This window comes from Micropterus salmoides, unplaced genomic scaffold (genome assembly GCF_014851395.1).
Source record: "Micropterus salmoides isolate LMB-PRFRI ecotype aquatic unplaced genomic scaffold, ASM1485139v1 Ms_hic_scaffold_22, whole genome shotgun sequence".
Taxonomy (NCBI): domain Eukaryota; kingdom Metazoa; phylum Chordata; class Actinopteri; order Centrarchiformes; family Centrarchidae; genus Micropterus; species Micropterus salmoides.
Genome location: NW_024041373.1, coordinates 17195729 through 17218672, shown reverse-complemented (window position 1 = coordinate 17218672; position 22944 = coordinate 17195729). Strand labels below are relative to the sequence as shown.

The 22944-nt window shown below is 40.7% G+C and overlaps 3 protein-coding genes and 1 non-coding gene across 4 annotated transcripts; 1 reads left to right on the top strand and 3 right to left on the bottom strand.

Annotated features, from left to right (window-relative positions):
• Positions 1–1629: 1629 nt before the first annotated feature.
• On the bottom strand, positions 1630–3059 carry LOC119917159 (otoraplin-like). The gene is made up of 4 exons (XM_038737294.1): positions 2866–3059; positions 2558–2697; positions 2179–2289; positions 1630–2049 (listed from the first exon to the last, which is right to left on the bottom strand). Exons 1-4 carry the CDS (start codon positions 2978–2980, stop codon positions 2026–2028), a joined length of 390 nt encoding a protein of 129 aa, XP_038593222.1. The 5' UTR covers positions 2981–3059; the 3' UTR covers positions 1630–2025.
• Positions 3060–5235: 2176 nt separating this feature from the next.
• gtpbp2a (GTP binding protein 2a) lies at positions 5236–15735 on the top strand. The gene is made up of 12 exons (XM_038737293.1): positions 5236–5653; positions 6782–6808; positions 7339–7523; positions 7740–7848; positions 7956–8153; positions 8509–8683; positions 11348–11567; positions 11751–11886; positions 12000–12058; positions 12169–12340; positions 13346–13510; positions 13665–15735. Exons 1-12 carry the CDS (start codon positions 5453–5455, stop codon positions 13845–13847), a joined length of 1830 nt encoding a protein of 609 aa, XP_038593221.1. The 5' UTR covers positions 5236–5452; the 3' UTR covers positions 13848–15735.
• On the bottom strand, positions 9533–9615 carry trnal-cag. Its single transcript has one exon. It is a non-coding gene; the product is annotated as a tRNA-Leu (tRNA).
• A 391-nt stretch (positions 15736–16126) lies between the features above and the next one.
• polh (polymerase (DNA directed), eta) lies at positions 16127–21473 on the bottom strand. Its single transcript, XM_038737292.1, has 10 exons — positions 20929–21473; positions 20110–20244; positions 19752–19984; positions 19429–19607; positions 19214–19317; positions 18214–18333; positions 17962–18085; positions 17676–17741; positions 17355–17527; positions 16127–17264 (listed from the first exon to the last, which is right to left on the bottom strand). The coding sequence occupies exons 1-10, from the start codon at positions 21063–21065 to the stop codon at positions 16379–16381; spliced, it is 2157 nt and encodes a 718-aa protein (XP_038593220.1). The 5' UTR covers positions 21066–21473; the 3' UTR covers positions 16127–16378.
• Positions 21474–22944: the final 1471 nt, after the last annotated feature.

Below are 22944 nucleotides of genomic sequence, written 5' to 3'. Positions count from 1 at the left end.
TTCCTGGGATGGCAGAGCAATTGACTGGCAGCTCTGAAGAACGTTAACTAAATCACTGAGGCTTTCTATATCGAATGAAACATCTTTAAATCAGATAATCCACTGTTGACTGTAAATGGGGAATATTTGATTGAGATGCTATATTCACCACCATATGTGAGTGGGTGCTATGACGCATAAAGAAGAGATGCTGATGATGCAAAACCAATTGAAAAAGAGATTCAATCATCCTTTGGAAAGAGTCTTAACTGTGACAATATGTCAGGCCATGTTTAATCATGACAGTTGTCTTGAAGCTTTGTGTGTGCGTGTGTGTGTGTGTGTGTGTGTGTGTGTGTGTGTGTGTGTGTGTGTGTGTGCTGGAGGCGAGGGTGGTTTTGAGACAGACACAAACACAGACAGACTGGTAGACAACACTGATGTAGATGGGTGGTACGAACAAAATAATGTAATAACACTTCATGGAAAATAGCTTTACCAAGAAGTAACTTCATCACAATTAAAATCAAAACAACAGAGGTCATTACGCTAAGTGTCAGTAAGCAGCCTTTGTGAGGTGGTCTGGCGTGGGGCACTTTGACATTTTTCAAAGCAACATGAGACATCTAACAGAGCATTTTGCAAAACTCTGCACCGGTCTAAAAGAAAAAAAGCAAAATACTCGCCTCTCTATGGTCAAAATACATCAACTAGAAACAATTGTGAACAAACATTCAGAATATACAGTAGGGTGTTGACAGGTAAATGCTAACTGTCATGCGACCCAAATATGAGCCACATTTATAACAGTATTTGAAATGGTGATTTTGATACCATTTAGATTCCAATTATTTTCCAGTAAGTGTTTATGTTATGTTGTGCACCCATAACCTCCCTATATCTCTGATAATGACATTAGTTCAGTCAATCAATCTGTCATTCTAGTTTGGTGCATGTTTAAGAAATGGTCATGCCAATAAACTGAATTGACAGAGAGACAGAAGGGAGGAGAGAGAGACAAAGAAGCAATGATTGAGTGGGTGAAAAACAGGACTGTTGCTTCACAAGTAAAATAATAAATAACATAACATTTCCATTTCCAGATTTATCACTTTTAACCTTCCCTGAGATAAAAAGAATAGTTGTGTCCTTTGCTTTTCAACTCTCTGAGTGTTTGACCAGTGATACTGTAGACATTAGATTTACTGGGTTACCTAATTCATCAGTCTTATCTCCATCGTATTGCTGCTGCTGCACCATCCATCACCATAACTCAGCATCTCACCTGCATGAACGCCCCTCACTAGATTTACCAGCGTTAGTTCGTTTGTCCAGTACAGTTTGTTTCTCCATTCGTGTTTGGATGAATGCATAAGAGATGGGATCTGGGTATATTACTTGGCTGCAAAAATATAATTAAAAAAAAAGAAGTGTATGTAGTATGTGTTTACTAAAAATAGCTATTGGGTATAGTAAACAATGAATACAATGTACAAGCAAATATGCCTCTGTACAAGACAAGCACTGGACCTCTTTCCCTGCTGTTAACTTGTGTGCAGTGCAGACAGTTTTCTGTGGAACAAAAAATGTCTGATCACAGTGTTGAGAGACCTTGAAACTGCAATAAAAACACTACATCAGCAGTACAAATCAAATTTGATTATGTATATTTACAACAGGAGATGATCTGCAATTTATTAGATATGTCAGCAGAAATTGTAATTACCAATCTTGAAGAGTCAAAGTAGGAAAATGAATTCTTATCTGTTCAAGTAATAAACATTATATGTTGATATGAAAAATGGTTTATTGAGCAATGTGTCTTGTTAAGACAAAGCACGACAGAAATGACTAGCTGGCTCAGCAACGGGGGGTGTCAGACTGTGGGCTATGGAGGGCTGAGAGTGTCCAGGTTTTCATTCCAGCTGGAGACAACGCCACAGGATGAAACACCGGCTGGGGAGAAGAACTGTCTACTCTCCTTTATTAAAGCCAGAGACACTAAAAGCAAGACTTGAGAAGAAAGAGGCTTCAATCTGTCATGCTTTAATCACAGTAGAAGTCCATGTCCTGAAAAAAAAAGGCAAAATAAAATTAGATAAATGTTGACCACCACCTATTACTCCTGAAAATGAACAGAGAATGAAATAAAAGTATTCATTCCACATATAGTCTTATAAAAGAGACAAATACACTCACAGTTGTGGGAATCTTAACTAGGTTTTCCGTAAACTTCTGTGTCTCCTTCAGCACAGTCGCAGGGAAGTATCCGATGATGCCCATCTGGTCCACATAGCGCTCACTGTAAACCTGCCGGTGGAAATAACATGGCCTCTCTAACAAATTACCATACACAACATTTATGCATTCATCATCCTCACTTAACTTGAAGTAATTTAAATGATCGCTCATTCCCAGTATAACGAAACTGAATATTTAACCAAATGTATTTCTTGACATTTTGCTACAAAAGTCCAGAAAGTTCACATTAGTTTGTCACATCTGCTGCACACCTTCTGTATCTTCTGTAGGGAAAGTGTGCACCGCTAGATAATATGTAACAAATATATACACATACGCTTCCAGACCAGAAGACTCCGGCACCCTCCTCTGGTACGAGTTTAGAATACACATAAACCATCTGACCCTTCTTGATGTTGATGAATCTGCAGTCAGGAGCTATGAAGTCTTCCAAGGCCGTGGCCATGGAGAGGACATCTAATAAAGCACAGGAAACAAAAGATGAAAGGGAAGTATAGATGAGAAATCGACAATTTGTTAGAAGTTATCAAGCACTTGCATTTTACTTCATAGTTTTAATACGTATTAGTTTTTAGATTAGACTTCACACACTGCTTTCTGCTTCTCTTTAATGCTCTGACTTACATGAGCAGTCTGCATCCCCACAAATCTTGTTGTCTGCTAGTTTATCCATAAGGACAGCCCTCGCGGTCTGGTGCAGTAGTCCCACACAGAGCAGAATCACCAGTGGATAACTCATGCTGACTGAAAGAACAGAACCAAGGGAGTGTTGTGTGTGTGTGTAAGTGCGGATGTGAATGTGGATGTTTGAAGAAACTTAAGGCTATAAAAATCTCAAAACACTTCTGTCAGCCAGGAAGGGGCTGAGCCCCTACATCAGAGGTCGCCTGACCAATCAGTGTTTCCTTTCAGAAACGCCACACTACGAACTATTCATTTCCCACTGGGGAGTTGGCTGACTTTTCTCAAATCTCAGTGTCTTTGCAGGAACAATAAGCCACAGTTAATGTGTGCTGTGTGTCCTGAGATACAGCATGTTGTTCTTTCTACAGGTCTTTGAGTAAGTGCCTAAATTTTTGACAGACTAAATGAGAAGCAATATAATATATGTATTATAATGTTTTTTTATATAACTAGATGTAAAATCTATTTATAATTTTGAGTAAAAGTGCAACTAATCTAAATTGAGTTTGGAAAATGATGAGATGAGTTATTTTATTTCACTAACTTCCATTCAGCTCTGATGATCCTCTCATGTGACTGAGACCTGACATAGGTCAAACTAAAGTGTTATAACTGGAAAAATGACAAATTGCAAAATAAAGTGCGGGGGGGAACAAAACTCAGGCTTAAAGGGCTGAAAAAAATAAATCTGTACAGGATGTGTTGCTGTACACAGCTTGAACATGAAAGGAATCATACAACCACAAATTAAAGTACGCAAGCAACAGGAGAAAATGTAATGTAACAAAGCTTTCTGGTGACAGCTGGTTCAAGATATAATCTTGTCTAGTCATTTCAAAAACAAATGTATTAAAAATATCAAATATGTGTAACCAAACCCAGTCTATGTAAACCCAGTCAAATATATAATCAGCAACCCTTTGTGTAATCTCAAGGACGCCCAGAGGTCCATGGAGTTTGGACCAAGTTTATGACCAGGAGTCGTATTTTATAACAGCTGATGCCACTATTGTCAACTAGCTATGATCAAGAAATTGCACCAGCAAGAAACTATTTGTTTATTTGATTGGTTTATCAATTTTAAAGGGGGATTACTCAACTGTAATTCTGCATAATTAGACACGATGACAACCTAAGCTCAGTGTTGCATCATATGCATATATGTGCTTTAAAAGGGTGTAATAAATGCTTGACAGAAAGTGAAAGCACTTCAGTCGCATCAAAGTGAAAGGCTATGTGTTGAATCATTCTTATGCGTCTCACTACGACATTATTAAATTATCAGAATCAGATTTATTTGCCAGGTATGTGTACACATATGAGGAATTTGACTCAGGATTGTACATTGCTCACGATGTGCTTAATCATACAATAATACAATAACACAATAATAAAATCAAACACAGGCTACAGTATAGAGAACACCAATATACACACTATGAACAAAAACAATATTGACAGATTGACAAATAGTGCAGTGAGCAGAGTGCAAAGGATGCAGGAGTAGATTATTATTATTATTATTATTATTTTTATTATTATTATTATTATTATTATTGTTATTATGATTGTTATGTACATGTCAGAGGTGGATGTGATATACAGGTTTACATACACATACATGCATACATGTACACATGTACACAGTGCGATGGAGCATAGTGCAAAGGATGCTGGCATAAATAAGCATTATGTGTAGGTGTTATTTACTTGAGGTAGGTAGATTTGGTAAACAGTATGTACAATATGAAAATATAACAATAGGAACAGTATGAACAGCTCTGAAATAGAGAATGATGAATATAATAATAATAATAAACAGGTGGCTGATTAAAGACAGAGTTACTGGGTTATTGCACACTCTTTTAAAACCTCTAAATGCCAACCTTAAATGTCACATTTCCTCCAATTTGATGACACATTTTCTGATCTTGTGGCATCATTCAATTCAGTTCAAATTTATTTATATAGCGCCAATTCATAACAAACCATATCTCATTGCACTTTTCATACGGTCTAGACCGTACTCGCTGTTATATATATATGTATTCTTTGTAATATGTAAAAATCTAAAGTCTTTGTAAACAAGTATGTCATTATTTCCTTTTTCGTCTGATGCAAAGCCCTGCAAAACTACGTCGGTCTGTGTGTGTTCGCTGTTTCAACCTAGGTAGCCAGCCGGGCGGGGCTACAAGCCTACGAACACCCTCACGCAGCTCAGAAAACAAATAGCACCGCTCACTTGCACTCCCAGGTTGTTAAAATCAGGGACCCATTTGACATTTAGGACCGTGACGTGTGCACACTGTAAACTCAAAACTCGACGGTGCTGTTATTGTTCGGTTTGAAGAGTTTGAGGGTGGTCGGCGCTTTGTTTTTATTGTGGTGGGGCTGCACGCTACCACTAGCACGTTAATTCCACTCATATACAAACACCTGCATGCTGGGACCGAGGTGTATTTTAATAATATAGCATCATATTTATCCAGGTAGTGGTACGCTAACAAGTTAGGTCCCAAAACAGCTGATGGATGCGCGGGTATCGGAGTTATTCTGCTCAGGAAGCGGACATGGCTCTGGATCTCAAGGTGTCGCGTCCAATGTCAAACCGGGAAATGGCTATGCGGCAGCCCCCAAAAAGGCTTGTGTAAAGAACAACAAGAAATCCAAAGCTCGATTCTCCCGCAACTTCAAACCAAGCAATAACACCCCATATCTACCTCCAGAGGTAAGGCAGAAGTTACGCGCACAACTATTGCTAGCATATTCAAGCTAATATTGTTTACGATTTTAGTCTGCTAATAATAATGTGAACATAAACGTGTGCTTGTGTGCATGATGTGTAAGACTAACACTTCATTGCATCCCCTGTCGTGTCGGGGTTAGTTAACGTTAGCTGTCCTGTCCTGCCATGACTTGTCTTTGAACACGCAGTGACACGTAGCTGGTCGGTAACGTCAAGGAAACGAAAATGAATGAGATGGTTACACTCGGTTAACATTAGAGACAAAACGTTAGCGGTTAACATAAAAATTTGCCATTAAAAGTAGTTTTACAGTAGTGCGCCAAAATGTGTGTTTAATTAAAAGCCGCTTGCTGTAACGTCAGTTAGCTGGCTAGTGTGTTGCTAGCTTGCAGAGGAGGAACAGCTGTGTTTGTAAATATGTAACAGGGGGCGGGTGTGTAACTTACTCGGTCGACCCATATCTAGCTAATGTTACTATTAAAGTCCCTGACATTCACTCAGCCAGGGACTGTGTTACTACACAGTAACGAAAGATTATTTTAATCGATTGTTTGTTACCTCAACTTAAACTCACCCAACAGTTAACGTGACCATTACATAAACGTGAAATAAATTATCGTTGTCACCCCAAACTATCTAAAGCTCACCCTAACTTAGACTGTGTTAGGAATATAGATTATTGAAGGCATCTTAGCCTTGCATTTCCTCACAGCACCATGGTCATAAACTCTTAATGTTAGCGAGACAAGCCTCAACATGTATCCAACTCCCCTGTCTCGCAAATGTTAGTTTGCATTTAAGATATTTATCCCACTTTTTGGGATATTCACTAGTCAACTGTAAATGTATATTGACTTGTATATGTTTGTGTACTTTGTCTAATAACACATTAAGTACTGTTTATTAGGGATCGCTAGCTAGGCAGTGAGTTTGTGTAGATCCCAGTGACTACCTATTCGCAGTAGTGCACTGGCTGCTCATTCAGTCAGATTGCTTTTCTTTGTGTCTTTTAACAGATCAATAGCCTATTGTCTCACTTCTCTATATTCTGACAGCTGTTGTTCCTGTTTTTTTTCTGTCCATCTCTTTGTTTGTCCCCCTGTCTCTTAGGCTGAAGAGGGAAACATAGAGTACAAGGTAAGCAAATAAGCTTTTGGTTTCCTTCAAAGTGAACTAGTCACTTCATGTAACACTTTGACAATGCACCGCTCATGGTGAGGTCAGCTTCTTCATGACAAGAGTGTGGAGGTTATTTGTATTAGGTTAGGCATTACAATAAACATAAACATTGATATATTTATATGTATATTATTCTGTTTCTTTAATGCCTTGTTTAGCAATGCGAGCAACTGTAGCAAAACAAATTCCAAATGAAGGTAAACAACTGAAGGTAATATATCAGAATATATACATGCTGTCTCACATTGTCCTACCATGGAAAACTGACACCACAGTGGATTAGCGAGATCATTTTTAGTGTTTGGGCAGCTGCATCCCCTAACACATCAATAGAGACTTTAGTTCAGATTTTTATTGCCTTAGCTCTACAGTAATCCTCAGTAATGTTAGTTATTTTCATCAGATTTATTTTACCACAGACACCTTTAACCTTCCAAAATCTAGGTTTTCAGTTCAGCACTGATTTCTAAAGTCTCTCCCTGGTCTAGCTGAAGCTGGTGAACCCCACACAATACCGCTTTGAGCACCTGGCAACACAAATGAAATGGCGACTGCAGGAGGGTCGGGGCGAAGCCGTCTATCAAATAGGTGTTGAGGATAATGGCATGCTAGTGGGATTATCAGAGGAAGATATGAGGACATCGCTGAAGACGCTCCATAAACTGGCAGAGAAGTAAGTCAAGATATTACCAAATTCACTTTTTATTCAAACCGCAGCGTATCACTGTTTGACACCAGGTTATAACCCTAACCAAACAAATGGTAAAGGAAAATATGGCAGTTAAAACAAAGCCCATTTCAAGTAAAAAGTGATTGTTTTGTAATTCCACAATCAAAACACAGCACTTTATTTATATATGTGTTTCTTTTTCCTTTTTTTTTATGACAGAGTTGGAGCCGATATCACTGTCCTCAGAGAGCGAGAGGTGGACTATGACTCTGATGTGCCTCGTAAGATTGCTGAGGTTCTCATTCGCAAGGTGCCAGATGACCAGCAGGTTAGTAAAACTATTCTTTAAAGATAGGCTGCTTTTTGGCTGTTTTTTGTTGTTGATCTGTTGAATTTATTTTTTATCGCTGCTCATTCTTTGTGTTTTTCCTGCAGTTCTTGGACCTGCGAGTAGCTGTACTGGGTAATGTGGACTCTGGCAAGTCCACTCTGTTGGGTGTTCTGACACAGGGTGAGCTGGACAATGGACGGGGAAGAGCGAGGCTCAACCTCTTCAGACATCTACATGAGATCCAGACTGGTCGCACTTCAAGCATCAGCTTTGAGATCCTTGGCTTCAATAGTAAAGGAGAGGTGAGAAGAGATCCAACACCAGAGAATAAATAATGCGTACCCTAGTTATATACTCTTACATCATTTGTCACAAATAGCAACTAAAGTTAAATACATTATGTTGTGGTTACCACAGGGTTTCCTCATCAAGATGTTCAAGTTCAGACAAGAATATGGTTATGGTAATAGTGATATAAAGAAGAAAGAAAGTATTTATTACTCATCAAACTGCTGCATCTGCAAGTAATGCTAGTAACTGATATCTATCCTGACTTGTACTTTCAAATAAATAACCGAGGAATGTGTTGGTGCTGTTGCTTTTTTCTTTATGCAATTTAGATCATGACCCTCCTGATAGGATTACTTCTTTTCCTAGGTTGTGAATTACAGTGAGTCCCGAACAGCAGAGGAGATTTGTGAGAGTGCCTCTAAAATGATCACATTCATTGATCTGGCGGGTCACCACAAGTACCTGAAGACCACCATCTTTGGCCTCACCAGCTACTGCCCGGATTTCGCTATGCTGGTCGTCAGCGCAAATACTGGCATTGGTGAGTATTAATTGATTCATTTAAGTATCTAATATTTTTTTAAGAATTTGAGCATCTTTGTAATAGTCAGTTAAAATGTACTTGTGTCTCTCTGTGTGCATGTTATCCAGTCATTTCACCATTCAGACAAAACACAGGATACTAATAGACACTTGCGGGGCCAGCTTGACAGAGACCCTATGTTTGTGTACACCACACCTACATACTGTAGTGGACTTATCCATCTCTGGCTCAGCACTTTGCAAACATGTGATATCTGAGCTTACGTAACAGACCATCAATCTTACCACAGCCACTTCACCCCTCGTCTCTGCCTGCTAGCCCCAAAATATCTCAGATACCACCATTCATATCAAGAGTCTTCTGACCCGCTGGAGTTGGCTCCGTGCTTGATCCCATGTACATTTGGTAAACCTGAGATCTACAAATGGATCAATAAGCTATTGTGATTGTCAACAATGCATTAGCGCTTTGCACAGGAGGTTTTTTAAATGAAGCAGATCGGTTTAGACAGAATTCCACCGAGGTTTTAAGTGTCTACACATGCAAATGTTATTTCCTGCTAGAAGAAGACACTGTTCTCTGCAGTTTATAAAGTAAACAACGTAGGCAGGAAACCGCTCAAAATACTCTTTTTGTGGTAGAAGAAAATTACCTTTTGTAAGAAGCTTGCCCAGGAAGGGCATACTTCATGGGCATAGATCCTGAGCTGCAGAAAGTGATGGGACAGGCTAGGCAGTTCTTTGCTTTGCTCTGCTTGTGAAGACATAGTGCTTTTTTAATATTCTTGCTATAACAGTAGAGCATCATTAGATTAATTTTGTAGGTAAAAAAAAATAAAAATCTTGTTGTCAGAAGTGGGATTCGAACCCACGCCTCCAGAGGAGACTGCGACCTGAACGCAGCGCCTTAGACCGCTCGGCCATCCTGACACATATCTCATGAGCTGACAGGGAGGAGGAGGGGCTTTGACAGGCACAGCAAGTGTTCTGAGATAAGAACCACTGTTGAAAGCCTGTGACCTTCTGTAAAGAATCTCTGTGCTTTTGAAAGCAGTACCCTTATATAACATACGGTTATTAAGAAATCTGTTATGTTTTACTTTTGCAAATGGCAAGCAGACATGTAGATGTAACTTGAGCCTTGGAGACACTTGTTACTTAGCACTTACGCTCACAGCCTGCTGGAGTTATTAAGTGAACTATATTCAGCTGCTGTAAATGTATGGCTTGCAGTCTTCAATTTTTTTAGGTCATGAATGAATATGTGATTTCACTGACTTCAAAAAGGTTGTAAACAAAAGTATGACTCAGACCCAAGTAATGTGTTTGGGAGTTTTTTAGACCTTTGTTTCATTCTCAACAATGTTAACTTCAAAAGGTTCATTTTCATAACCGTTTCTTTGATTTTGAACAAAAGTGAAGTTGTCTGCCTGCAGTAATGGAATAAGTAGATTAACTAATACATTTAGTCCTTATGTTCAGAAAAATTGATTTTCATCACAATAAGTAAAAAAAATATGTTCAGCATTTAAACCTCATGGGGCATAAAAAGGGCATGTATATGAAATCAAATAAAACTGAACCAGTACTACACTGCAGAGGAAAACTGAAACAGGCTTTTAAGACCACTGGTGATTTTCTCTAGAAATCAGAGGATAAAGGTAAAACTGCAATGCTACACCTTTTTTAAACGCCTATACATTATTCATCTTTAATTTATATGTATTATGCTTGAATTTCTTCACTTGTTGCACTCTGGGTGTTGCTGTGTTTGTGTGAAATGGGGTCAAGAATAAGGGCCACCTTAGCTACGCAACAGGGACGGAAAAGGGACGGTGTCTGCAACCCAAGAGCAACAACAGTTTTAATTATGAAACAGAGTAATGGCTCTGTATAATGTATAGGGCCCATCTTAGGTTGTGTTTTCACTGTTGTACTGCTATATATATATATTCTATAATATATATTTAATATATTCTCATTCTCATTTTATATTCAAGTTTATATTTTATATTTAAGTATCTTTTTTTAGGTTATGAGTAAGAACATTTCTCGTGGCTAAGTGCAATCATTGATGACCAATGTCCTCTGTGCAATATATATTTTTTACTCTATTTATTGTTACTATAAGCTGCTAAGATGAGATTGCTTCAACAGAATTTCGTTTTATGAATGCATGTAAATGTCTGTCAACCTGTTAATGTGTGTCATGGATCAGTATCCTTGAATGTCTTAGTTACAGTATGTAGGCCGAATTGAGACCTATACCTGAACAGAGACATACTCCACTTCTATATGATCACTTTCTCTCACATGCTAGCTTTGTTTACAAAGACACATGGTGTGGGACACTGCTGCCTCTGTGAGAACTCGCTGTGTTTAAAAAGGTTTGTCTTTGGCATTCTGGACAACCTAGACATGAATGACATAACCACCATATATGGTTGAATATTCCTGTACTGCTATCCCATCTACTTCCTCCAATGGCATAGCAATCATATGTCATGGTAAATTCTACCTGGTCTTATCAGTTATGTACCAGCAGATAAGCAGTGTTATCTTAGGTCGTAACAGTCCTTTCTTTCAAGTATATGTGATGTAGTGAAACCTTCCGACCAGACCTAACTTAATCCTTACTTTCTTTTTCTTTCTTCTTTTCCAGCTGGTACGACACGGGAGCATCTTGGACTTGCCATGGCCTTGAAGGTGCCCATCTTCATTGTCATCAGTAAGGTGGACTTGTGTACGCGGGCCACAGTGGAGCGCACTGTGCGGCAGCTGGAGCGCGTCCTCAAGCAGCCGGGCTGCAACAAGGTGCCCATGGTCATTGGCAGTACGGACGATGCCGTAACTGCAGCACAGCAGTTTGCCCAGTCGCCCAAGTATGAGACCACTACATAATACACGATTGAATGAATGCATGAACAATTTAATGTTTCCCATTTGATGTTTTATAGTTACTCGGGTGCTCCCTCTATAATTTAGAACCCTTATAACAGTAGAAGGTAGAAACTAGCCAGTGATGTCTGTGTGTCCTGATCACGTGCCTGCGCTCTCCCCGGCAGCATCACACCCATCTTCACCTTGTCCAGTGTGTCTGGAGAGAGTCTAGACTTGCTGAAGGTCTTCTTCAATATCATTCCTCCTCTCAGCAACAGCAAGGAGCAGGAAGAGCTTATGCAACAGCTAACTGAGTTTCAGGTAGGTCTTAGATGAAATTTGTGTGTGCATGAGAGTGACCTGTCTGGCACATACACACTCTTTCAGATTACACACAATTTTGATGTGATTGACAGCAGTGTGCATTATTACAGGTGGATGAGATCTACACAGTGCCAGAGGTGGGGACTGTGGTGGGAGGTACTCTGTACAGGTCAGCGAGTTGTAATATTCACTTCATGTTCTTCCATTCAACAAGCATTTTTATTTTTGTTTTGTTTAGCATGGACTCTTTCTGACCCACTAATGTCTTTGATTGTGCAGTGGTATTTGCCGTGAGGGAGATAATCTTGTAGTTGGGCCCACGGACTTGGGCCATTTCCACAAGTTGACCATTGGCAGCATCCAAAGGAACCGCTCTGCATGCAGGGTACTCAGGGCCGGCCAGGCTGCCACACTCGCTCTGGGTGACTTCGACCGGTCGCTGCTACGCAAGGTCAGACACTTAAAGGGCAACTACACACCCACCCAAATTCTGCTAGCTCCCTCCCTCCTAGCATATTTAAAAGACAGAGCAGAGGACTGCACAGGACGACCACTGTAGGGGGTGTGGCCTTGTGGCATTTAGTGTGTGATGCAGGAGGTAAGGAGACACCGACCATAGTGAGCAACACTCTGACAGATTGACCATCGCCCAGTGTAGCAGGAACAGCCATATGGAGCTGGTAGTCAGAGCTAACCAGCCATGAGCAGCTGCTATCATTCATTGCCGTTTGTAAAGGTTTTAGCTGTGTTGTAGTGTCAGTACATAGCCGTAGCCCTGCTGTTTATCATGGGATCATCATCAAGAGAATCAGTGCTTCCAGTGGTGCTTCTACAGCCCTCAAAAGCACAAGTCAGAACCAGTGTGTCAAAATATAAAATACTAAGTAGAGGGTTAGCCAAAAATACTGCAAACTCCTGTGAATGATGTGTCTCAAACAGCATATATTTGAAAATGAATGTGTATTCACAGATCCCCACTCAAGGACGGGAGCTGTGGGGATGTGGGCCTTCCACCTCTGATTAGAGGGCATTGATATTTGTTTTTTTTTAAATATAAATTTCATGCAACGCCCAAACAGTTGACTCTATGTAAGCATTGGTGTGCGAGGTTCAGGATGATTTAAAGACAGTAGATGGCGTGTTGAGTCATTTTCAAACCATGAAATGGCGATTTTTTATAAATGTGGTCAGAAATGTCAATGTTAAAACCACTTTTATGTGTTTAATCACAGTACAGTCATATGCTTTAGTTTACAGCTCAAAAACATGTTTAAGTGTGCAGCACCTCTTTAATGTGTGTGCCAAATTTGTCTCTTACTTTTCCCTTTACTGTTTGTCTGTCTCTGTATTTAGAGGGAGCGTGTGTTCCTCATTTTTTTATGAAAATAAAAATGTCTGATTTGATTTTTTTTTTTTTTTATCGTGTGTGCAATGACCATGTGTTTTCTACTTACAGGGTATGGTGATGGTGAGTCCAGAGATGGATCCTACCATCTGCTGGATGTTTGAAGCTGAGATTGTGCTGCTCTTCCATGCAAAGACCTTCCACAAGGGCTTCCAGGTTACTGTGCACATTGGCAATGTGAGACAGACCGCCACCGTGGAAGCTGTGTATGGCAAGGTTAGTTCATCCTCTGAGCTACAACTGCTCCTGTCTGAAAGTTATATCTCGCTGTGTTACCTTCAGCAGATTATTTCACTCTTCTTGAATTTGGTTTACTCTTAAGGCTGTCTCTCTTTTCATTCTATATTTATGATGCATTGCTGTACCACAGGAGGAGCTGAGGACGGGCGAGAAAGCAGTGGTTCTCTTCAAGTTCATCAAGCACCCAGAATACCTGAAGGTGGGAGCTAAGGTGCTCTTCAGAGAGGGCGTGACCAAAGGTATCGGCCACGTCACCAAGTTGCAGCCCATCGCCCAGTACCGGTCATCCCAAAGCGAGGACGATGAAGCCTAAAGTTTCTCGGAGAACCACAACAGAGAACACCGTCCCACCCAAAAACAAGGTGTTTTTTTTTAAACAACCTCCTGCTTTCTCCAAAGGCCGCCCTGCCCTGTTCCCTGCTCAGTAAATCCCTAACACGGGGTTTTGTTGTTTTATCACCCTGTTCCAAAGCCTTGTCACCATCCTCCTCATTTGTCCCCTTCAGCCTTTTAAATAACTGTTGACGTTTTAGTCTCCTTTGTGGTGTTGGGTGTTGCTCTTTATGGCACTGATGAGAGGATCCCTCTCTGTAACACATTCACTTAGCAACATCTACCGAAGTGTTACTGACTGTCAAGAACACAGAGTTGCAATGGACAGATAAATAAGTGGTAACTAGGAAATTGCTTTCTCACGCCAACGTTGAAGTGCTACTTACACAGTTTACACCTAAATGCACTCCTAACACACCCTTCGAAACAGACTCACGAATACACTTGCACTGAAACATAAACGCCAGTGTTGATATACCTTTGGCAGATAATCGTTTACAAACTCAACAGCTGCAACTTGTATGAGATGCTCGGACATTCAGGTGTAAACCTATCACATCACCGATGTCATTCCTGTCACCACCCTCATGGCAGCTTGTCTGTGTTACCAGCATAATGCCTGAATGAAAAGGACAAGCCTCTGATATCACTGCATTTGAATACTCTTCAATCATACCCCTTTCTTAGTAAGCGCTAATGAATTATGTGAGACAGTAGTAAAAGTATTGAGATACCTTCACAGCTTGTCAGTTGTATACAAGCTAAACCATCTTTCTTCAGGCTATAGTGCCGACAAGGGCATTGCAAGGTATGCAAAGATAGAACTTGACTCAGTTTGTATGTCAGCCTGCCAAGAAAATTCACACTGACAAATCCCTTTGTAACTGGTTTTATGTCACATATGTCTGTGAGAATTCAGTTTCTTTATCCACAAATAATGCCTCACGATAGTGCAGTGAGATGGCAATGATCTTGCTGCCTACGTTTTAAGTGCTTTAGTTACTCAGGTCAGGTGTAGATATCTTATTAGACAGCATTCCACTCTCACATAACTACTCCATTGGAGGTTTCTGTTGCCGACTTAGGGGGCAATGTTTGAGGGACAAAAAGATAAGGGTGTTTCTCCCAAAGAGTATGTGAAGCTACGTACTAAGGCACTTTTGTTTAAAAGCAATTATGTTTGGGGTACTTGATGTCGTCCCTTCACTTAAGTTACTGATGCTACTAACTATTGAAGGGGTTTAACACAGTGCCTCATGGAACTACTGTTTGAGTGGCCTTCCATTACACCCCAGAGTTTTACAACTTGGTAGGTCTAATTAAGGTGGTGCTACTCCTTGAAACAGCTTTTATTTTATATTAAGATGACTTTGAAATTGATTGTTAATCGCTACTCTGTTCAAGGCTGCTGTTGGTCTTATCATGTCTTATAGCATATTGATGTGATTTATACATTGACTGTTGTCCCACTGACTCATATAGCAAGGATATAGAGGACAACGGAAATGTGTGCCCCGTTTAGATGCACCCACGTTGTTGTTATGCACAGTTCGTATGCAAGAGAGGAAAAACTAAGACCACATTTCAACCAAAATATTTTGTAGCCTTTATGAAGAGTTCTATCAGGTGTTTGTTTTAATGCATCTGAGAAGTATTTTATAGCTTTCTTGTAGTTCCAGATTTTACATCATTCAGTTTTCACTGGTTTCGCAGTCTTCTTAATGATTTTTTGAAATCACATTTATGACCCGTTTTCCTTTTTAACTGAAAGTGTACAATTTTGATTAGTTGGGTGAAATGCAATATTTATGTACAGATCTAATTTGTGTATCATGATGTACATGAATAAAACTTTTATTGTGTCTTTCGCAGGTGTTTCATTTTGTTGTCCTTTAACTAAAATATAAAATTGTGCAATGTTTTCAACCATGCACCCAGTGTTCAGTCTGCTGGCTCGCGTGTCAGAGCCAAGACTCACTACACAAAAATGTGTTTTAAAGGTCTTTTGTCGTTTTTATTTCCTGGTACTGCTCCTCAGCTGACAGAAGACAACGCAAGACTAATTTCCTCATTCAGCTTCTTTAGACACTCACACTATGTAACACTACTGTAGTATCACCATTGTAGAAACGTGTAAACAAAACAGGATGACTCAGCTCATACTGGCAATGAGTATGTCAAATATAAACTTGTGTCTTAGAAAAGAAACAATTTCTGTATCTGTGTTCACAAGAACACTTCATAATATTGACACTCAAGTGAGGATTCCTGCTCTTTATTCAACTGGCGCATCAGAGTGCTATAACATAATGTCCACTACTAAAAAATGTAAAAAGTATTAAATATACTCTGGTTTACTAAATTATTGCCTTTCACTTTATAATAAAATGCATGTTAAACAAATTACATATAAAAACTTCCTTTAATTTGTACACATTCTTATTCTTATCATATAAAGCCCAATAACATTGATCATTAGGACATATATTCAATTAAAAAATTCACACGTCTTCATGTCCTCTTGAAAAAAGAATCCAGAGTGCCCGTACTTCCACCCTGGGAGCGATGCCTTTTCGGTTGGGGTCCTGACTGGCCTCTGGTTTTTGTCTTTCCCCGGGAGGACTGGGCTGTGCCTGCTGCTCCTGCTCTGAGAGGAGTTAGAGAGACACTGGAGGAAGATGAAGAGATGTTTGCTGAACCAGCGGATGAAGAGAAGGAATTCTGGAGGTCCAGCGCAAAATGATAGTCATTGTGTTCAGGCATTTCCCAAACAGACACCTCCTGGCCACAACGTTCACAGTTTAACAAGTCTTCTCTGGCCACTATGGAAGGATGGGGATTGACCTCGGGATCAATGTCCAGTTCATCCCCTGACACAGCAGCAACAGTGTCTACAGATTCTTCTTCATTGACAGGCCCAGGTCCTGTTTCAGGCTTGTCCTGAAAGCTTCTTTCAAGAGTCTTCTTGTGGAAGAAAGAGGATAAGCCAGAATGGGGGCTGGCTGAACCATTTTTAGAGTGAAAATGAGTAACGGAAGAAACAGGGAAATTGGTATCTGTCTCCAACTGAGTGTCAGAAGCAGATGTTTTGTGAGAGGAGGAAGATGGGAGAATTCCTGTGCAGCCTACATCATCTTCATCCTCCTCGTCTACGTCATTAGTAACCTTCAGTCTTTGTTTCTCGGCTGCCTTTTGAAAGAAGGACTGGATGGTGCCGGGCTGTTTGCATGTGGAGTCATTTTTCGGTTCAGAGGATGGCTGGGTGGAGGACTGAGTGGCAGAGAAAAGGCACTGGGTTGAACTGACATCACTGGAAAGAAAGCCAGCAATCCCCCCTGCTGATGGAGCGTCGCTAAATTTGCTAGCTGAGAGGTGGAGCAGGGTGAGGGGTGGAGTCCTGGGGACATGATGCAAGACGGGGTGGTAATCACACAGGATTCCTTCAGCCAATGACTTTAAATAGTAAGTGTTATTATGTTTCAATTACCATGCTGCCTGGTGGTTTCCTGCCATGTTGAGGCTCTTGATAATGGCAAAGCTGTCACTTGCTAGTTTGGCTGCGTCGTACCGCACTAAAGCACAGCAGCGAGAGAAGCTACTCGGCCTCTTATCCCCAAGCTGACGTACGCCAACAGTCAACAACTTAGCCGTGCGACCATTCTGTAATGTGGTGAGAAATGGCAGGCACTGACATGAAACCACCTTATATATACTGCATACGGCAACAACAGTGAAACCCAGTGGAGGAAATACTGCTGTAATAAGGGAAAAGAAACAAATTACACAGCCACACATAGCTTTTTCTCACCACTTCTCTGTCCTTGGTCAGTCTCTCCTCCAGCTCAAGGGCCAGTTGATGAAGCCAGTACTGTACCTACACAGAGGTTATTTGTAAATGACAAGGAAATGAAGTAAATGATAACATTACAAGAAAGTGTCTAATACCAGCTTCTTTACACAGCTAGAGGGATCAGCTAGTCTCTCAGAGTTTCAACCCCTTTCAGTCAGTATGAGACTAAAAATAAAAGACAGATTGAGTAATACTTTTCATACCCTGGTGTAACAGTGGGGAAACAGAGACTGATGGCCTGTACCTGCTCTTTTGTAGCCAGTGATGTCTTCCCAGGGAAGTTTTTACTGCACCCGATGGACTTAGGAAGCTGTCTGGGTTTCACTGGTTCAAACTCAATCCCCCGACACAAGTCAAACAGCCACTGGCTGCAAAGTATAGAGGTCCAATGGTAAATGTGCTTGGTAATAAAGTATAGATAAAATGCCCAGAGATCAAGTTTGCTAGTCATCTTATGACACTTTTGACTTTTAAATTAATATTTGTTTTGTCTTACCCTGTCTTTTCTCCAAAGTGCTGTCCCAGCTGGGCCTGAGAGAAGCGAGTAACGTCTCCCATGTTCTCTATTCCCAGAGTTTCTGTGATGGAAGCACCCAGCTTACCCCCCAGGTTACGACTGCACAGGTGAAATAAGCAATACAAGAGTGCATTGTTGGTCGACTTCTGAGTGTATTTTGTGATGAGCAGTGGTGGACGAAGTAGTCAGATGTAACGTAAATACCACACTGTAAAAAATACTCAAGTCATGCACTGAAAATGTTACAACAGTAAAAGTATGTAAGTATAATCAGGAATATGTACTTACTTACTAAAGTATTAAAAGTACTCCTTGCAGGAAGAAAAATGTCCTGTGATTATTATATTATACTTTTAAGTTAGGTTATTATTATTCCTCATGCATTAATGTAAACCAGGGTTTTGCTGTTGTATTTTTTGAAGGGGGGACTCATTTTAACTATTTTGTATCTGAGTGCAGTTGATCATCTTCATTACGGATGAATTATTTTCTCTATTAATTGATTTTTAAAATTCTGAAAATAGTGAAAAACACCGTCACAATTACCCAGAGCCCAAAGTGACACCGTCACAAAGTTTGCTTTGTCTAACAAACAGTACAAAGCTCAAAATTATTATAAATAAATTAAAATAATTAAAAGAAAAAGAAGCAAATCTTCACATGAGTGAAGTATTTTTACATGAAAGATGTCTTAAATGATCAAAGTTGTTGTCAGTTAATATCAATGTTAATCTAATAATGGTGTCAGCAGTACTTGTTTAAAATGTTGATTAGTTTAATTTATATATTTTGTGTGTAGAAATCTCACTTTGTAAAGTAACTAGTAACTGAAGCTGTCAGATAAATGCAGTGAAGTAAAAAGTACAATATTTCCCTCTGAGATGGAAGTAGAAAGTGGTATGAAAAGAAAATACTCAAGTACCATAATTACTGTCCACCACCGGTGATGAGTAATTCTTTATGGCAAAGTAGTACTCACATCTTGCTGATGGGCAGAGAACTGAAAAGTTCTGTCACAGAGTCCAAAGGCAGAACAGTTTGTCGGTTAGGTTTGTTCAGACCACAGGCTAGTTTGGCCAACACCTGGAGAAAGCAGACAGTAAACTATGACTATAGCAACATTCATTACTGCTCTTTAAAGTATCGCACCAGCATTATATTTATAGGAATACAACAGAGAGAGGTCTTTCCTACCTTATTGTGAGATATCCCCGCCGAACAGCGGAAACCTGTGTGTTCCTCCACGGCTGCCCTCATTTCCTCGACAATGAGGGCCCCCACAGTTAGCTGCAGTTCTGCAGAGTTCTGCTCCCCTAATGGAGGGACGGGTAAGGATGCCAGCCACTCCTGGAGACCTCTGGACCTCTGCTCCTCTGTGGACAAACATGGAGCAGTTAGGGACATACATCCTACCATTATTCTTGCCGTTTTTGTCACTTTTCAACCCCAGCTTCCTGTGTCCAGTGCTGAAACAGTTAGTTGAGTGATCGACTGGTCAAAGTTTGGTTACAGCTTACCCTTATCCATGGCAGCATCCTCAGCAGATGCTTCGTGCTCAGGGGAACTTTGTGGGTAGCCCTGGATGTAGGTAGTCCTCAGCAGGCGAGGGTCAATTTCTTTGTCGGTTATGTTTTTCAGCCGCTGCTGGATTGCAGCAGTCAGATCCATGTAGGCCTCATCAATGCTGGCTCTCTCAATCACGGCAAAGCGAGACATCACCTCAATGACCTCCACACTGGCCTCCCTGTAACTACACAGGTGAGTAGGTTTACTTTACAACTGTGGTATTAAAACAACACATTTACTGATCATCTTTTGGGAGGGGGGGGACAACATCCCAGGAACTGTGAATAGGTATAGATCACCAGCACTTACAATGTCAGGTCTGCCTTGCCATGAGACTCGCGCACCCGTGCCACCTGGAGATCAGGGCACCGATTCTTTGCATCATCCACCCACATGTTCCTGGTGACACCTTGGGCCCTGGCCTCGTAGCTCACAGCTATGATACTAACAGAGGATGATATTTAACTGAGAACTGCATAGTTAGATCATGTTTACAAACCGTGAGAATATATGTTTGCAGAAAGTCCAAGGTGGTTATCTGTAGGAGATGTAAGCGGGTGAGTTGCCAACACAAAGACAGCTATTTAAATGGCCCGTGCAACTGAAAAGACACAGTCTATCGATCCAATCCAACAAGTGAGAGAGGGGTTTAGGATCCCCTCTGAGGTCCATACTTAGGTAATGTGATGAGGAAGACTTTGAGATAACTGAAAGGTGTGGGGAAGCTAAGTGAACACTGAGTTTTTCAGTCCAAGGATGAACTTTAACGCTAGTCTTCTCATTCTGGTCAGTTATTTCCTGTAGTGATATTTTAATATCATTTAGGTTCATTTGTCAACTGTATTTTAGGGTAATAAGGGTCGCTATGATCATAACAGTCGAGCCTCAGTGAACTTAGCTGAGAAAAAGAAGTTAGGTTTTTTTTTTTACTTAACTGCACTGCTGTCTCAAGAAGCAGAATAAATAAGCTAACAGGGTAAAAGTACTGTGGAAAACCTACAAACAGAAGGCCAGAAGGCCAGAAGGCTTGACTTCAATGTTAAACCTTCTTTGTGAGGAAGTCTCCTCGTTGTCGCTTTCAGTTGCACTAGCCATAAAAAAAACAACGTCTCTGTGTCAGAAACTCACCTGCCTCCTTTCCACGTCTTGTACTGGGCCACCACACAGGGAGTGTTCCTCAGAGCCGGATTGAGCCTCTGCTCCACCTGCACGTAAAAGCAGTCCATGTCTACTAACGCCACCACTCTCTCCTTCCCGTACTCCATCACCGAAGGGGTGGTCGGATAAAATATAAAACCACTGGTGTATATTTCTCACCAAAGCTCGGGACGGTCACTAAAGTTAAACAGGGTAAATTCCTGTCGCTTTGTATTTCGCGCAGCTATCCGAGATTACATAAAAACGTCAATGAAAGTCGACGAAGACGTCAAGTCCTGCCGCTCTGCTCTGCCTCTGTTGGCAATAACGCGGGTAAAAAGTCTTTTTTGCTTAGGAAGGTTCCTAAGGTTCCTAACCATAGACAGTCTATTACTGGACGAAGCCGCCCCGCAGATTTGAATGGAGAGCAGTGAAGCCAGTTTTGGACCAATAAAATACTACTACAGGGCCACTTCCTATTGGCACTAGCGTCTCCTGCGCATGATCGCGTAGCATAACCGTGGTTTAATGACGTAGAACAACTGCAGAAACACCGTAGCTGTATAAATGCGCCAACAAAAAGTTTCATGGCTCAGTGTGTTTGTCTGACTCGGATCGTCACTGTTTAATCAGCCCACCTACAAGGTTCACCTGTCAAACACCAAAGAAGCGTCTCTGATTGCATGGATCCCTCCATGCAGGCTTTGGGCTGCGTTCTAAAAGTCTTTTTTGCTCAGGAAGGTTCCTAACTGAGTGAAGTGACCCGGAAGTATTTCAGTGGCAGCCATGATAAGAGCTGTTCGAATTCTCTGAAAGCTAAGGAAAGGAGCCTCAATGCTTCCTTTCATATCTCCTTTAGCATAGGGTACACCGGACCATCCTTTACGAAAGGAAAGGAGAGAATGCCGTCCCACAATTCCTTGCGGCGGCAGCATTTAAAGCAGCGCACATTCTCAAACGATAAAATCCATCAACCACATTTAGCAAGGTCCTTGCAATACAGACGCACATTATGATACTTTAATAAGACTCACAATTACCTTCTTTCTTTAGGTTTGTTTTTTTTTTACTTTTTTGTAATCTAATACTGTTTCAACACCGTTTTATGTTTCGGGTTGTTGAAATAAGCCATTTGGTGTGTTTCTAGGATAAAAATAAATAAATCACCAACCATGCCGGATAAAGGAGGTTGATAACCATGTAAGTTACCATTGGCTATTAAGATTTTTCTCTCTTATGCCATAATTTGCTAATATGCATATAGGCCTATCTTACACTGTCAACAATAACTGAGAGCCATGCGAGCTGCCACTAGTCTTGTAACGTGATCGAAGTGAGGATAATGTTGCAGCGTGTAGGCTCACATTATGTTCTGCAGCCTTCAGCAAATTAATTTTACTTCAGTCACAGATGCTGACACCCTCGCCTTAATAAAGGCACAGATAAAGCTTGATAACCTCTACAGTAGGCGTTTCCCACACTAATTTATTTATTTATTTATTTTCGATTGATTTGGTTACTATTTAAAAAGGGTAAAATCGTATTTGATGACAGAGCGCTGCACAGCATTTATTCTCTCAGCATCTCCTCTCACCCCGTCGCACCCTTTCTCTCTCTCAGCACAGTTACGCTGTCATTCTGTGGGAAACACTTTATTTACATACCATTGGGATTCATGTTGATAAATACGCCTATAGGTGGAAAGGAGGGTGAGTGTGAGCAAGCATTCTCAGTGTGACAACCCTGTCCGTTATTTAGTGGTAGGCTACCTTATCTGCCTTTTTGCTATCTTGGTTATTAAGTAATATATTCCACCGTGTTGTCCACCTTCTTAGACGGCCTGCATTACAACAACATGAGGCGCAGTGTCGAAGATGCGCTTTTTGTCCATTTTCAGAACACTGTAGTTTCATCACGGCAGGTCACGTCAGTAAAATCCCCCGTCGCATAATTATGTCGCTTAGAAAAGAGCAGTCGGATTCCTTAGACCCGCTGTCCTCTTTTCCT